This window comes from Chelmon rostratus, chromosome 4, assembly GCF_017976325.1.
Source record: "Chelmon rostratus isolate fCheRos1 chromosome 4, fCheRos1.pri, whole genome shotgun sequence".
NCBI classification, from domain to species: domain Eukaryota; kingdom Metazoa; phylum Chordata; class Actinopteri; order Chaetodontiformes; family Chaetodontidae; genus Chelmon; species Chelmon rostratus.
Window position 1 is genome coordinate 12647623 of NC_055661.1, and position 12688 is coordinate 12660310.

At 40.7% G+C, this 12688-nt stretch overlaps 1 protein-coding gene across 3 annotated transcripts in view; it reads left to right on the forward strand.

Annotated features, from left to right (window-relative positions):
- pde4cb (phosphodiesterase 4C, cAMP-specific b) overlaps positions 1 to 12688 on the forward strand; it is an 88854-nt gene that overhangs the window by 71684 nt on the left and 4482 nt on the right. For all 3 annotated transcript variants that reach the window (XM_041935748.1, XM_041935749.1, XM_041935750.1), the window contains 12 exons: positions 783 to 819; positions 1775 to 1848; positions 1928 to 1977; positions 2400 to 2512; positions 5594 to 5687; positions 9333 to 9505; positions 9594 to 9692; positions 9943 to 10107; positions 10305 to 10404; positions 11354 to 11508; positions 11785 to 11907; positions 12423 to 12605. In XM_041935748.1, the coding sequence (XP_041791682.1) occupies positions 783 to 819; positions 1775 to 1848; positions 1928 to 1977; positions 2400 to 2512; positions 5594 to 5687; positions 9333 to 9505; positions 9594 to 9692; positions 9943 to 10107; positions 10305 to 10404; positions 11354 to 11508; positions 11785 to 11907; positions 12423 to 12605 (1366 nt within the window). The remainder of the gene's footprint in view (positions 1 to 782; positions 820 to 1774; positions 1849 to 1927; positions 1978 to 2399; positions 2513 to 5593; positions 5688 to 9332; positions 9506 to 9593; positions 9693 to 9942; positions 10108 to 10304; positions 10405 to 11353; positions 11509 to 11784; positions 11908 to 12422; positions 12606 to 12688) is intronic.

Below are 12688 nucleotides of genomic sequence, written 5' to 3' on the forward strand. Positions count from 1 at the left end.
TAAGAGCAGAATTGAATGTGCATTAAGTGATTTTAGACCTTTATAGAGACACAGGCCTGATATTGTGTTATTAAGTTGTCACATATGACTTATTAACACATTTTTGCCTACTTACACATCTGTACACAAAGCAACATTAGCATCCTAATGGAGACAAGTTTCTGGCCGGTGAAGGTAATTTCAATATTCATTTGCCTTTTAGATTCGCCATCTCAAATATCTGTCTCTTTAGCTGTTAAATGCTACAATACAATTTTACCAGGAACTTTACTTGTCTTATTTTCTTGCTGTAGCATACGCTTAGTTTGTCTGAGCTTGTTTACTGGAAACAACTGCCAGTGTATTTCTGTGGCAAGTATCCTAAAACATCACTTAATGCAGGTTTATATGAAATGGTTACATTAAACCTCAATGGGTAGATGCAATATTGATAATTGTTTCAGTCATATTAAATTTATGTGACACAGTGGTTCTATAGCTTGCCCACTGAGGTTTTACTCTAATCTGCATATCTGCCTCTAAGAAATATTTGTAACGACCTCCTCTCCACTCCTTATATCCAGTGTGATGTTTGACATCAACTATGGGTTGAAGCCAACTGTAGCCTTCCTATACCTTCCTCACAGTAAGATGATGACAACAAACAAACATATTTGTTGTCATTATTTGTGTGTTTGTCTTTGGAGTTTTTTGGAATTGCATGATATTTCCCTTCTGTCCCATTGCTTCTCACACGGCGTTTTCACCAGATGTCTGTCTGTGTTTGTCTGTGGTTTTTGCAGGCATGGAGAAGACATGATAGTGACTCCATTTGCACAGGTTAGTAGCATTGTGTGTTGGTGGCTCTTTAAGAAAAGGAGTTTTCCAATATTCACTTTCATTAAATTTGACAGGGTTTTTTTTTTAGGTAATTAAGCATAATTAAATGGATTTATAAAATCCTTAATAAAAGTTGCTTGAGCTTCTCTTGTCAGTAAAGCTTCAGCAGAGTCCTGGCTAGGAAAGCAGCCCATTGTAGACCATCTAGCTGCTGCAATATGAGATTTACCTACTTCTGATGAAAACAATTCATTTCATCAATTTGTTACTGCTTCATTGCTGCTCTGACAAACTGAGGACACCTCCAAGGATTTTGGTTAAGGCACTAGTTATGGGTTTACCGATGGGTTGAAGTGTACTCTCTTTCAGCATTGATCACTTGTTGTTTATGGGGACAGATTACATTCTACCGTATTCTACTGTGTTTCCATTCAGACTAACACTCTCCAACTGTAAGTGTGGCTCTGTCCAGACCATTCACACAGCTCCTCTCTGGCCCTTACCGGTTTGAGAAATAAGTGATGGTACATTTTTCACAGAAAACACCCACTCACATTCTCTTTGTACTGAACAACTTGTTCTCAGTCTCAGTCTCAGTGTTTGCCCATTAAAACAATCTTTATATTTCCAAACTAATATCTAAGTTTATTTTGGCCCACCTGCAGCTGGATATGAAAGTAATTTACCTGAGAAACTGTATCAGCCACATTATCAAAAATACAGTACAGAGTCCATTGCTGAATAGCTGAGAAAACAACCATTGCTGGGAAGTCAATGGCTAATTTACATTTACTCTCATCAGGCTAGACGTTCAAAAAAGTTCAATTAACTGTTGGATTGCTATTTATTTATTTTTTTATGATTTGTGTGAGGGGCTTCTCCCGAAATTAAGTGGGCCATGTCTCAGGTGTCCCCATCCAGACCTCTCTCATTCCTCTCTTTTTCCCTTTTTTAGGTTCTTGCCAGTCTACGAACAGTGAGAAGTAACTTTGCTGCTCTGACACATCTTCAAGATCGTGTGGGAAACAAGTAAGAACAAGAAAACAGAGTGGATGACTGACCGCCTGCGTTCTTATTCTGCTAACACTTCATCTGTTCCTTGTCCCAGGCGGCCGACGAGCAGCAACCAGCCGTCCATGTGTAAGCCATGTCTTACAGGTCAGTGTTAATATCCCTGCATGGTGGGACACTTTCTCACATAAAATCTGCAAATACTTTCATATTGTTGTCTTTTTATGAAAATATTGTAAAAATGGTGTAAGTTTAAGTGTTTTTTGAATCTGCCATTTTTAAACATGAAAGACGTGTGACAAAGTGTGAGCTTAATGGGTTTATGCTGTTGATTTTGATGCATCAAAGTGCAGACATGGTGGTAAACACATCTCTTCCTCTGGCTCTGTTTTGAAACAGAACAAGACAAGCCAATCAACATTTCTCGGTTAATTTCCCCAAGGAAGCAGCTGTTCACAAGAGCAATACCACACCTCTGAATCGCTTAACAAAATTTGACATGTGGATGTTTTCACAGAAATCCCACAACTGACCTGTGACATGTGTTTGTGTGACCTCTGACCTTTCAGAGGAGCCCTACCAGAAGCTGGCAGTGGAGACACTGGAAGAGCTGGACTGGTGTCTGGACCAGCTGGAGACATTGCAGACGAGACACTCGGTCAGCGAGATGGCATCCAACAAGGTGAGATGACATTTGACCCAACATCATGCAGACTCTTTAAAAACCCTCAGTGGGTCAGTGAAGTTGTCTCCAAACATGTCATTACAGATCTCGAACCTTTCTTATCAAAAAAGCTTCTTTGAGGGAGGTTCTAAAACCTGTTTGTGCAAGTATACTGTAAGCAAATGTATCACAAATAGGTGGTTGAAACCTGGTGCTCCATCATACAACATTTACTTTGAAAATGTATGGCAAGTTTATCAGATTAAGTGAATCACATCTGCACTGAGGCTCTGAAAGTCCCAATTCATAAAGAGTCCTGTGATGGTCCCTATAAATGCAATAGTTTATTCAGTTGTTTTAATACTCCATTAAACTATTTACGTGTCACTCATTAACTCATTCTCTAATAACTGACGATTCCTCTCCCTTCCTCTTGTCAGACACCCACACATGTATCTGGATAAATGTCAAGACAGCTGAAACCAGATAAAGAACAACTGTTAAAATGTGAAATTATATTGAAATGGCGCCGAATGAGAGGCTGAAACAAAATGTAAACAGCAGAGGACAGAGCTGAGTTTAGGAATATTTGCTTTTGTTATGTTATGAAGTATCTTTTCATTTTAGTTGTTTAGTTTAAATATGAATCACAGGCAGGTTTAGAGGTCAAATTTCAAGTCCTCTCAGCTTTTTCCTTTTTATAGTTGTTAGAAAACATTAGATCTGTGTCTCATATGAGGGGAAAGATTCAGATGTTATGACACATGTAGCTGCACTGTGAGCACGGCCACATCACTTGAGTTCATGAATGGCGTCTCCCTCCGCTGAAAGAGTTAATCGGTATCTCCTCACTTCCCTCCTTTCTGCTTCTCTCCACCGTCTGGCGGCTACTCTCAGACCTCCCCTATCTCCCCCTCAGCCAATCAGATCCCTCTCCTCCACCCAGCCCCTGAAGCCGAATGAATCTGATTGGACAGAGAAGGGGGAGCTGCGTGCAGGGCAGGGGAGGAGGGTTCCTCACAGCCTCTCTCTCTCTCCCTCTCTCCCTCTGTATGTTTTTCATTGACACTGTGTGACAGTAGTTGGATGGGCGACTGCAGTCACACCCTTTCTCCCCCGATGGTAGACCACATCCCCATCCTCCCCCACCCCACCCCACACCACCCTTCCCCTCTAACCCCCCACCCGGTCAGCTCCAGGACAGCACATGGGACTGTGGGAACTTTTATTTCCAAACGGACTTTTTTTCATGCTCAGACCGTCCCTGCTGAGCGTGGAGCAGTACTGAGTGAGAAGATTACAGCCCGCCACCTTGCAAGCAAACTTGTCTGCTTGTCGTTGTGGATTTCAGCGACCTGTAACATCAACATGGGTGGGTTGACATGCCTGCGTCGGCTCTCTGCGTTTGTCTGTGCTGGAGACTCAGACAGGTGAGCGACGGGGAGCGCTGCTGGCTTGCCCTGTTTACATCGGGATGTATTGATCAGCAGTGCAGACTTTGCAGGGGGCTGAATGCTGAGTGTGCCTGCCTGTCGGATCTGACACAGGACCGGATCTAAAAACAGGCTGAATGTTGAGATTGTGTGTCTGTCTATGCATGTATTTGTGTTAGTGTGTGTATGACAAACAGAAATAGAGGGAGAAAGGCTAAAAACAGCTGTCATCATTTTGTAATGTAAAACTGATTCTTAGGAGCTGTGGCTTGGTTTACAACAGCAGGGATATTTTGCATGTCATTTGTAAACATATCTGTGACTGTGTGTGAAAAATGGAGTGCAGACAACCTGAGCAAAAGTGGGAGCAGTTGTGTTGAGAAGCCACAGGAGAAGTCAGCCAAATGCTCAAGAGAGACATTTTGCTTAAAGCTACAGGTTTATCTATCATGTCAGTGTGTATGTTTTTGTGTGTGTCCATATGTGTGTCATATAGTAACTGTGTAACCACTGCAGCATCTCTCTCTCAGACGGATCCCCTCCCTCCTCCCTCTACCACATGCCAGAGCTGTTACATAATCAGTGTAGAAGCTACCGCTGCGAAAAAACTCAAGGGAAACACTGAAGACTTTTGTTTTTAAAAGACTTTTTCTCGTGAAAACATCACTAGTGTTGTTTTTATTTTTAATGCCAACAGTGCACGTTTTTCAACATTGCAGGTTTCTCCCTAAAAGAAAAACAGAAACTAAAAGCACATTGTCAAACACATAGCATAGTTAGAAAGATTACAGCTTGTCCTCTTTTATTTAAAACAAATAGCAAATCATGGAATGCGGGCTATATGGAGAGAGAACGTGCTGAAATGACAGTGGTTCTGTGAGCATCAGTCTACACGAGCTGCAATCCTGGAGTTCCCCTACGTGTTGTTGTTAAACATTCAAACCACAGCAAAGACAATAGAGCAATTTACTGTCTTTATAAAATTGTGTTAGCTTGGTACTGTGAAAATTTAATCAGCCAACCAAGCAACATGAATGTAAATATATTACTGACTAATTGATCGAAGTGGAATTGGGTGCAGCCTGACCAATTTTTTCAACATTTTTATGTATTATTTTATATCATTGTATGTGCAGCAAAACACATTTCTACCATGGTTCCAGCCTGTCTATGCATGTAACTCCGCACCGTTATCCCATAATCATTGTATGTATATTGCTTTTTAAAAGTGCTTTTTATTGAAATGAAATATCTTACAAATTCACAACAAACGTTATCAGCGCAAACTCAGAAAATATCCACTAAATGCAAAGTAACGACTGAATGTTAACAATAACATGCAATGTACTTATATTGTCTGTAGAAGTGAGTTTTAATAGCGGATTTGCTAATTTTGAAGACTGATGGTGAAAGGAGTGAAAAGGAAAAATCCCTTAATAATTACCCTCTTCAAGAAGGTGAAAGGGTGACAGGAAGAACACAGTGTTACGTGATCTCTGTTTAAAAACAGTACCTCCACCATGGTCTTATGTTATATATATATATATACATATATATAAATGTGTCATTATTAAGCTTCCTACTATAGTGATGTTAACCATGCCACACCTTCACCTCGTCTGTGTACGTATTTTAACATGTTTATGGTTTTGTTGTGTCTACACAGTTTAAGAGGATGCTGAACCGCGAGCTGACACAGCTATCAGAGACAAGCCGCTCAGGGAATCAGGTGTCAGAGTTCATCGCCAACACCTTCCTAGGTGAGTTCTAGTACCTGGTCTAAATGAATGAAAGGACCCTCACTTTGTAGAAGGGAGAGCTGTTGCACGCTGAAAGCCTCAGCTCTAAAATAGTGTTTTAATGGAAATATGCACTCAATTGCTAGTGTATTAGGTCCACTCAGCTGAAACTGATGCCAGCTAATACAACAGCCCTGCAACAAATTCTACATTCATTCAGTTATAAAACTGTTTTAGAGAGATGTTGATTCAGCTTTATGGTCTTGGTTTGGAGACTGCAGTTTGTGGTGCTGTTGAATTATATTGACTGATACAGATGCGGGTGCATCTAATCTTATGCTGCTCTCATTGATATAAATTGGGTGGATGACAAAATATCTTCAACTAGATTTTATACTATCTTGATATGTCAGTGAGGTCTGCCTCTCTGGTGCTGGATAACAGTTTGCATAATTGCATTACCTGGCTTAATTGGCTGTTCTGATCTCAATTGTATTACATGACCATCACACCATATGTTGGTGTTCAGCACATGTGAATGATGACATGTCATCCAGCATGGTTTATATACGAATAAGAAAAAGGCGAGCTTTAAAGGATGACTAATAGTTTACTTGTGTTTTACTGGAGTAAAGGGCAGGAAAGAGGACAGCAGAAAGGGGAAAAAGGGCATAAAAAGTAGTTCTCACTGGACATTTTCACTGGAATCATACATGTCAATATAGTGATAACTTCTATTTCACCAAAAAATACACTAAATACCTTTAATTAAATTCCTTTAAAGTCTTCACTACATGCAGTATATTATACTGTACATATATTATATGAGTCTGGACAGACATGGATATAAATACAACTTGACCAGTTGGTGGAGACATACAACCACAAGGTGCTAATTCTAATTCACATAAAGGCAAGATGAGGAGATGAGCACAGGTTTTAAAAAGGATGGAGAGAAAAATGCTATTGAAGAAGAAGAAACAGGGGAGTAAAATTTCAGTATTTCAAACACACGAAAAGGAGGGAGGAATATTGAAGAGGAGGAAGAATGTAAGGATATTTTAAACTGAAAACATGAAGAGAGTGTGTTTGTAAAGGAGAGGAAGGAGGAAAGGACTGTTTGTTAATAGGGATGGATGGAGAAGGTGAGGATTTTTCCTTCCCTAAAAGAGAAGGAGGCACGGTGATAGACAGCATTCCCGGACACATTGTGTGGCGTTGTCGTAGCAACAGGGTGCAATATTATTAGACGGCGTGTGCATCAATAGGAGGCTCAGCCTTCAACAGCCCTGCCGGTGGGATGGAGGTCCAGCCGAACGAGGATGGAACCGTCCATCGGATGCCGTTTTGACATGAGTGCCTCGACGTCAAGCCAGGCTGCGATTGGAAATGAACACCATGGTTTTGGGTGTGAGGAAGAGGAAGCACTGTGAGAGAGGTGAGAGAGGCCAGACAGCGCCTCGTGTGACGCTGTCACTCAGGTCGCTCTGCATCCTTATGGTGGCATGTGCTTATATCTGGGCTCAGATCTGGATATTGTTCAAGCAATCACTCCTGCCGTGCTTATAAAGAACGTGGATATGTGGACGTGAAGTAAAACAGGCTGTCTCTGATGTCAAAATGGGGTCATTATTTCTTTGGTTTGTACAAATAAGGATGAGTCATTTTCAACACCATCATGTCTGCTGGGACAGCACCTTGGTGTCAACAAATCATATGGAGATTATGATGATATTGTTCGTCGAAACCTCGTTTTTAGGATTTCCGTGTGTTTTTGGTTAAAGGATAACAAGCTCCACTGTGGTTTAAAAAACATCTCCAACCTGTAGATGCGATGAAGCCTTTTCAAACTCACATTTGGAAAAACACGAGAGGCACTACGTGATCAAGCTCATGCTCAAGACAATGCAGAGTTCCTGAGAGGATGACTTAGCTTTCGACCTCTGGTATTCTGCACCCACTGCTATATCGTCCTTTCACATACATGAACATAGACTTGCTCTGACAATATCCTGCAGGTGGACTTAATTATACCTAGACGTTCCTGTTTGTCAACCCACTCTAGAACTATATACAGTATAAACTGTATACAACAACAACATATATTTACTTTACATGCTACCTCAAAAACAGACACTGTCTAAAATGTTGCTTTAAAAAATGTGTATTTATAGTGACTGTGATCAGTGGAGCCAGGAAACGTCCAGCCGTTCACAAGGTCATTTACACAGATTCAGACTGCATTATGCTGAGAAGAAGCACAAATGCATGCTAACCCACATTAGACACACTGTTGTGTTGATATAGTAAATGACACATTTATCACACTTCATGTGATATATGTATGTACAGTAGTGTTTACAAGCTGTATGTCTACAAAAATTTGCTAGTACTAGTTAGAAGCATTAGCATCAAGTATTAATTGTTGTTGTACCATGTTAGTAGCAGTTGTAGCGACTGACGTAGTAACAGCTGAGGTACAGTCATAGTTGTAGAAGTTCAGCAGTGGTCGTAGTAACAGCTGTAACACCACTTTAAATTGTACTACTAGTAATTGTAGTTCAGGCTGTTGTAGTGTTACCAGCAGCAGTATTAGTGAAGTATCAGTAGTAGCAGCTGTAGTATTAGTAGTAGAATTTGTATTTAGTGGTGCAGTCACGTGTTAGAATATAAGCAGTGTTATTCTTCCCAGTATGTGCACCAGCAGTAGTAACTGTGTTTGCATAATGCTTTAATTTAGAGAATATTGACAGGATAATAGTCAGATTGGAACAGCAGTACAGTAATATAAGTAGTAACAATAAAAAAATAGTTGTAGAAGTTATAGTTTAGTAGTTGATGGTGGAAGATGTGGTTGCACCAATCCACTTTTTTTCAGTTCCAGTCTGTTTCCAATACCTGAATTTGGATATCGGCAGATACCGAGTATCGATCCAGTACCTGTGTTTAATTAACTGTATGCCTCGCGGTGTGGGACAGACTGGGATCATTCTTTCATGTGTAAGGCAACATCAGACTTGACTTAAACATGGCTTTCCTAACTTTGTAAAATAAAATGTAACAAGTAATTACATTGATATAAATTTACTAATCGTGCATCAGCAACTTGGTAAATGCAGCCACAAACAGATCAGGAAATAAAAGTCTAGAGGAATTGTAGAAGTAGTATAAACAAAAAATTGCACTGGTAATAGTAGGATTAGACACGTTGAAAAGAACAATTACTTGGACAGTACACAGATCAGACATGGTGCAGTTTCCTACTAATATGTTATAGTGTAATCTGCAGTTTGCATATTTCCAACGAAATGCCAACACATGGGTCAAGACAGTTCCCTCACAAAGACAGTCATGATTAGAGTTATTGAATCTTTGTCCACTGATGCTGGAGAACATTGAGGTGAGGCATCATTTCAGTCAGTTGATGGGAAGAGAGGAAAAGTGGAGGAAAAGACAGACACTGACACAATGAATGCGACTAAAAAGACAGGTCATATGATTTATGTCAGCTTGATTACCCTATTGAATGTACTCTGTTGGTAACGGCCTACGTGCACAAAAGCACAGTCAGATCATGCTTCCACAACATGTGTGTGTGTCAAGTCTGAATGTTTCATATGTATATATTTATCAGTATTTGTCCATGTCTGCTTGTACATGTTGCAGAGAAACAACATGACGTGGAAATCCTGTCTCCACCTTCTAAGGAGAAGGAGAAGAAGAAGAGGCCGATGTCACAGATCAGTGGTGTGAAGAAGGCCACACAGAGCCCCAGCTTAGCACCCGCCTGCATCCCTCGCTTTGGAGTCAGTACGCCACAAGAAAGTCTGCTTGCAAAGGTGGGTCCACACATGATTGCACACAAATAGAAACACCAACACACACAAACACACTGTGTTCTATAGATGTCTTGTTTTACTTCTCCAGGAGATCGAGGACATTAATCGTTGGGGTCTGGATATATTCAAGATAGCAGAATTTTCCGGAAACCGCCCTCTGACAGTGATCATGTACTCTGTCTTCCAGGTAGGAGGATCCCTAAGCTCTGCTCACGTCACAAAAAAAGTTTGAAACTTTCTATGGCTACTATCACCATGAAGTTTGCCTGCTACCCCTACAGTACATTTTACACTCTGAGCCACCAGGCTGGATTATGGAACAATCAGCTGTTTGCGTGCAAACTTTTCTAGTCGTTTGAATCAGCACCACAGAAGAGAGAAACTGATTTGTTGTTATCATCCCTCTGATTCTCCCCTCTTCATCCTCACCCTGCCAGGAGCGAGACCTTCTGAAAACCTTTAAGATTCCAAACGACACCTTCGTCACGTTCATGATGACATTGGAGGACCACTACCACGCAGACGTGGCTTATCACAACAACATTCATGCAGCTGATGTGGTGCAGTCCACCCACGTCCTCCTGTCCACCCCTGCGTTAGAGGTGTGCTTCTGGTCATTTTGCAGTTCATGTTTTTTTAGATTTTGGGACACAGCTAGTAATCATACACAGCCCTGGGCTCTTTCTCTGCAGCAGATCAAGCAGTGGACAGAACACTTCAGTTAGTTTTTAATTAAAGTAATTCATACTTCCTGTGATATCAGTGTATTGCTTTGGATTAATGTGTTTTGTGTTCACAGGCGGTGTTCACAGACCTGGAGATCATGGCTGCTCTGTTTGCTAGTGCCATCCATGATGTCGACCACCCAGGAGTCACCAACCAGTTCCTGATAAACACCAGTAAGTTCCCACCTGTCTGTGTACACAACTACCACAACAGACTTCAACATCAACAAAAACATCAACATTTTATACAGCTGAGGGATTGAAAATGTATCCCAAGAAAAATGCTGATTTTTTTCTTTATTTTGAAACAAATGAAGTGTCGGAAAATGCAAGTTACCTCAGTCCATTTGAAGGATCTAAAAGTGAAAATATTTTCCAGGGTTTGTACAAAGTCTTAAAAGTTTGGAAAAAGCTTAATCTAACCGTTATGTTTTCAAGGTTTGGAATATACATGGATTTGAATACATTCCTTGAAAAATGCTTGATTTTCAACATAGTGTTTAATCAACACTATCACACGTGTAAACCAAAAATCTTTTAATATTTGAAATGAAACGATTCCATTGTCTTATTTCTTTGTTGACTAAATCCTCTGCTGATCCCGTTACTCTGGAAATTAGCAAGGATATAATCATGATCAAGATATAAAACGGAAATTAACAAGAACACCTGCTAAAATTAGCAAAGTGACAGTATACATTGATTGTTGTGAGTATAAAGGGATCCTGTAAGTTTTTTTTGCAATTGCAATTTAAATGTGATGATAAAGGCTAAGGGAACTTTGAAAGCTCTTGAAAATTGCCTGAATTTTAATATTAAAAGTTGTACGACCCCTGATTTTAAAGATGTAACTGTTAGATATACCATACATTAACACACTGCAACAGTCAGGAAATTTGTCAGATGTTTTAAAATAATTAAGAACAGTTTGACTGCTGTGTGCTTCAGTAATCGGGTGGTATGCTCACAGATTGGTAATGCATGTGGGCCTTTTTCTACTTACTGCACCTGAGCTGTGTCTGGTCATTTTGACAGAATGGCATACAATCTTATTTAGACTGGGTTATCTTGTTAGTTGTGTCCCCTTATATGGTTTTAACAATTTCAACCCGCATGTGTGCAGGTTCAGAGCTGGCACTGATGTATAACGATGCCTCAGTGCTGGAGAATCACCACCTCGCCGTCGGCTTCAAACTGCTCCAAGAAGACAACTGTGACATCTTCCAAAACCTCAGCAAGAAACAGAGAGACTCCCTCCGCAAGATGGTGATCGACATGGTGAGACTGCTGCCCTTTTTACATTTACATTTACTTCTTATTGATAACCACTTTATCCGTACTGTTCTTGAACTTTACAGTGTGCTTTTTTTAATCTGCAAAAAATCCCCATGCACTTGATGCATGAGAAAACCGACAGTTACAGCTTCTTTTATTAATCTTCAGCTGGATGGAACAAACATTAGGGGAAAGTCAAAGAATGCAGAGAAGAGACAACAGAGAAAAGTGAGTGCAGGTGTGTTGAATCTCTGTTTGTGTGGTTGTCGTCTTCATTAGGTGCTTGCCACAGATATGTCCAAACACATGAACTTTTTGGCGGATATGAAGACGATGGTAGAGACCAAGAAGGTGACCAGTCTGGGAGTCCTGCTGCTAGACAACTACTCTGACCGCATCCAGGTGAGAGCGCCCCCTGCTGATACTGACCAATAGACATGCTAGATAAAAATACATAATGTTTTAAAAAAAAAAGCGATACAGAAGAAAAAGATACAAATACCTTGGTTATTTCTACATATACAGTGTGATGAACAGCAGAGACTTTTTGTCTCCATGCACTTATACAATTCAGTCTCATTTTATGTTGCAGCATCAGTAAATAGAGTCAGGTTTAGTGTGTGATTACTGTGTTCAGTAAAAGTGGGCAGTAAATGGTAAGCAGTGGACTCCAGACATTGGCAGCAGCATGTTTCCACACCAGCCTTTCCTTCATTGACAACAATCTGAGGGAGTTAATGTGAAAGTGCTGCTACCTGCTGGACACATGTGGTCATTGCACCTGTGTTAAAAAAACATCTAATGTACATTCCTTAAGTTATTACCACTGCTTTTTCTGAGTTATTGTTGGTAAGGTTGTAAACAGGGCAAAAAGAAAGCCAGCATGAAGTGTGTCTGACTGAGCGCATCTCCTCCAGGTTCTGCAGAACATGGTCCACTGTGCCGACCTGAGCAACCCAACCAAACCACTAGAGCTTTACCGGCGGTGGACGGACCGCATCATGGTGGAGTTCTTCACCCAGGGAGACCGAGAGCGGGACAAGGGCATGGAGATCAGTCCTATGTGTGACAAGCACAACGCCTCCATAGAGAAGACCCAGGTAACGCCCACTGATACATGGGGGGGGGGTATCATCTTTTTGATTTAGTTCTATACAGTTTACTGTATAGTAATTTCATTATT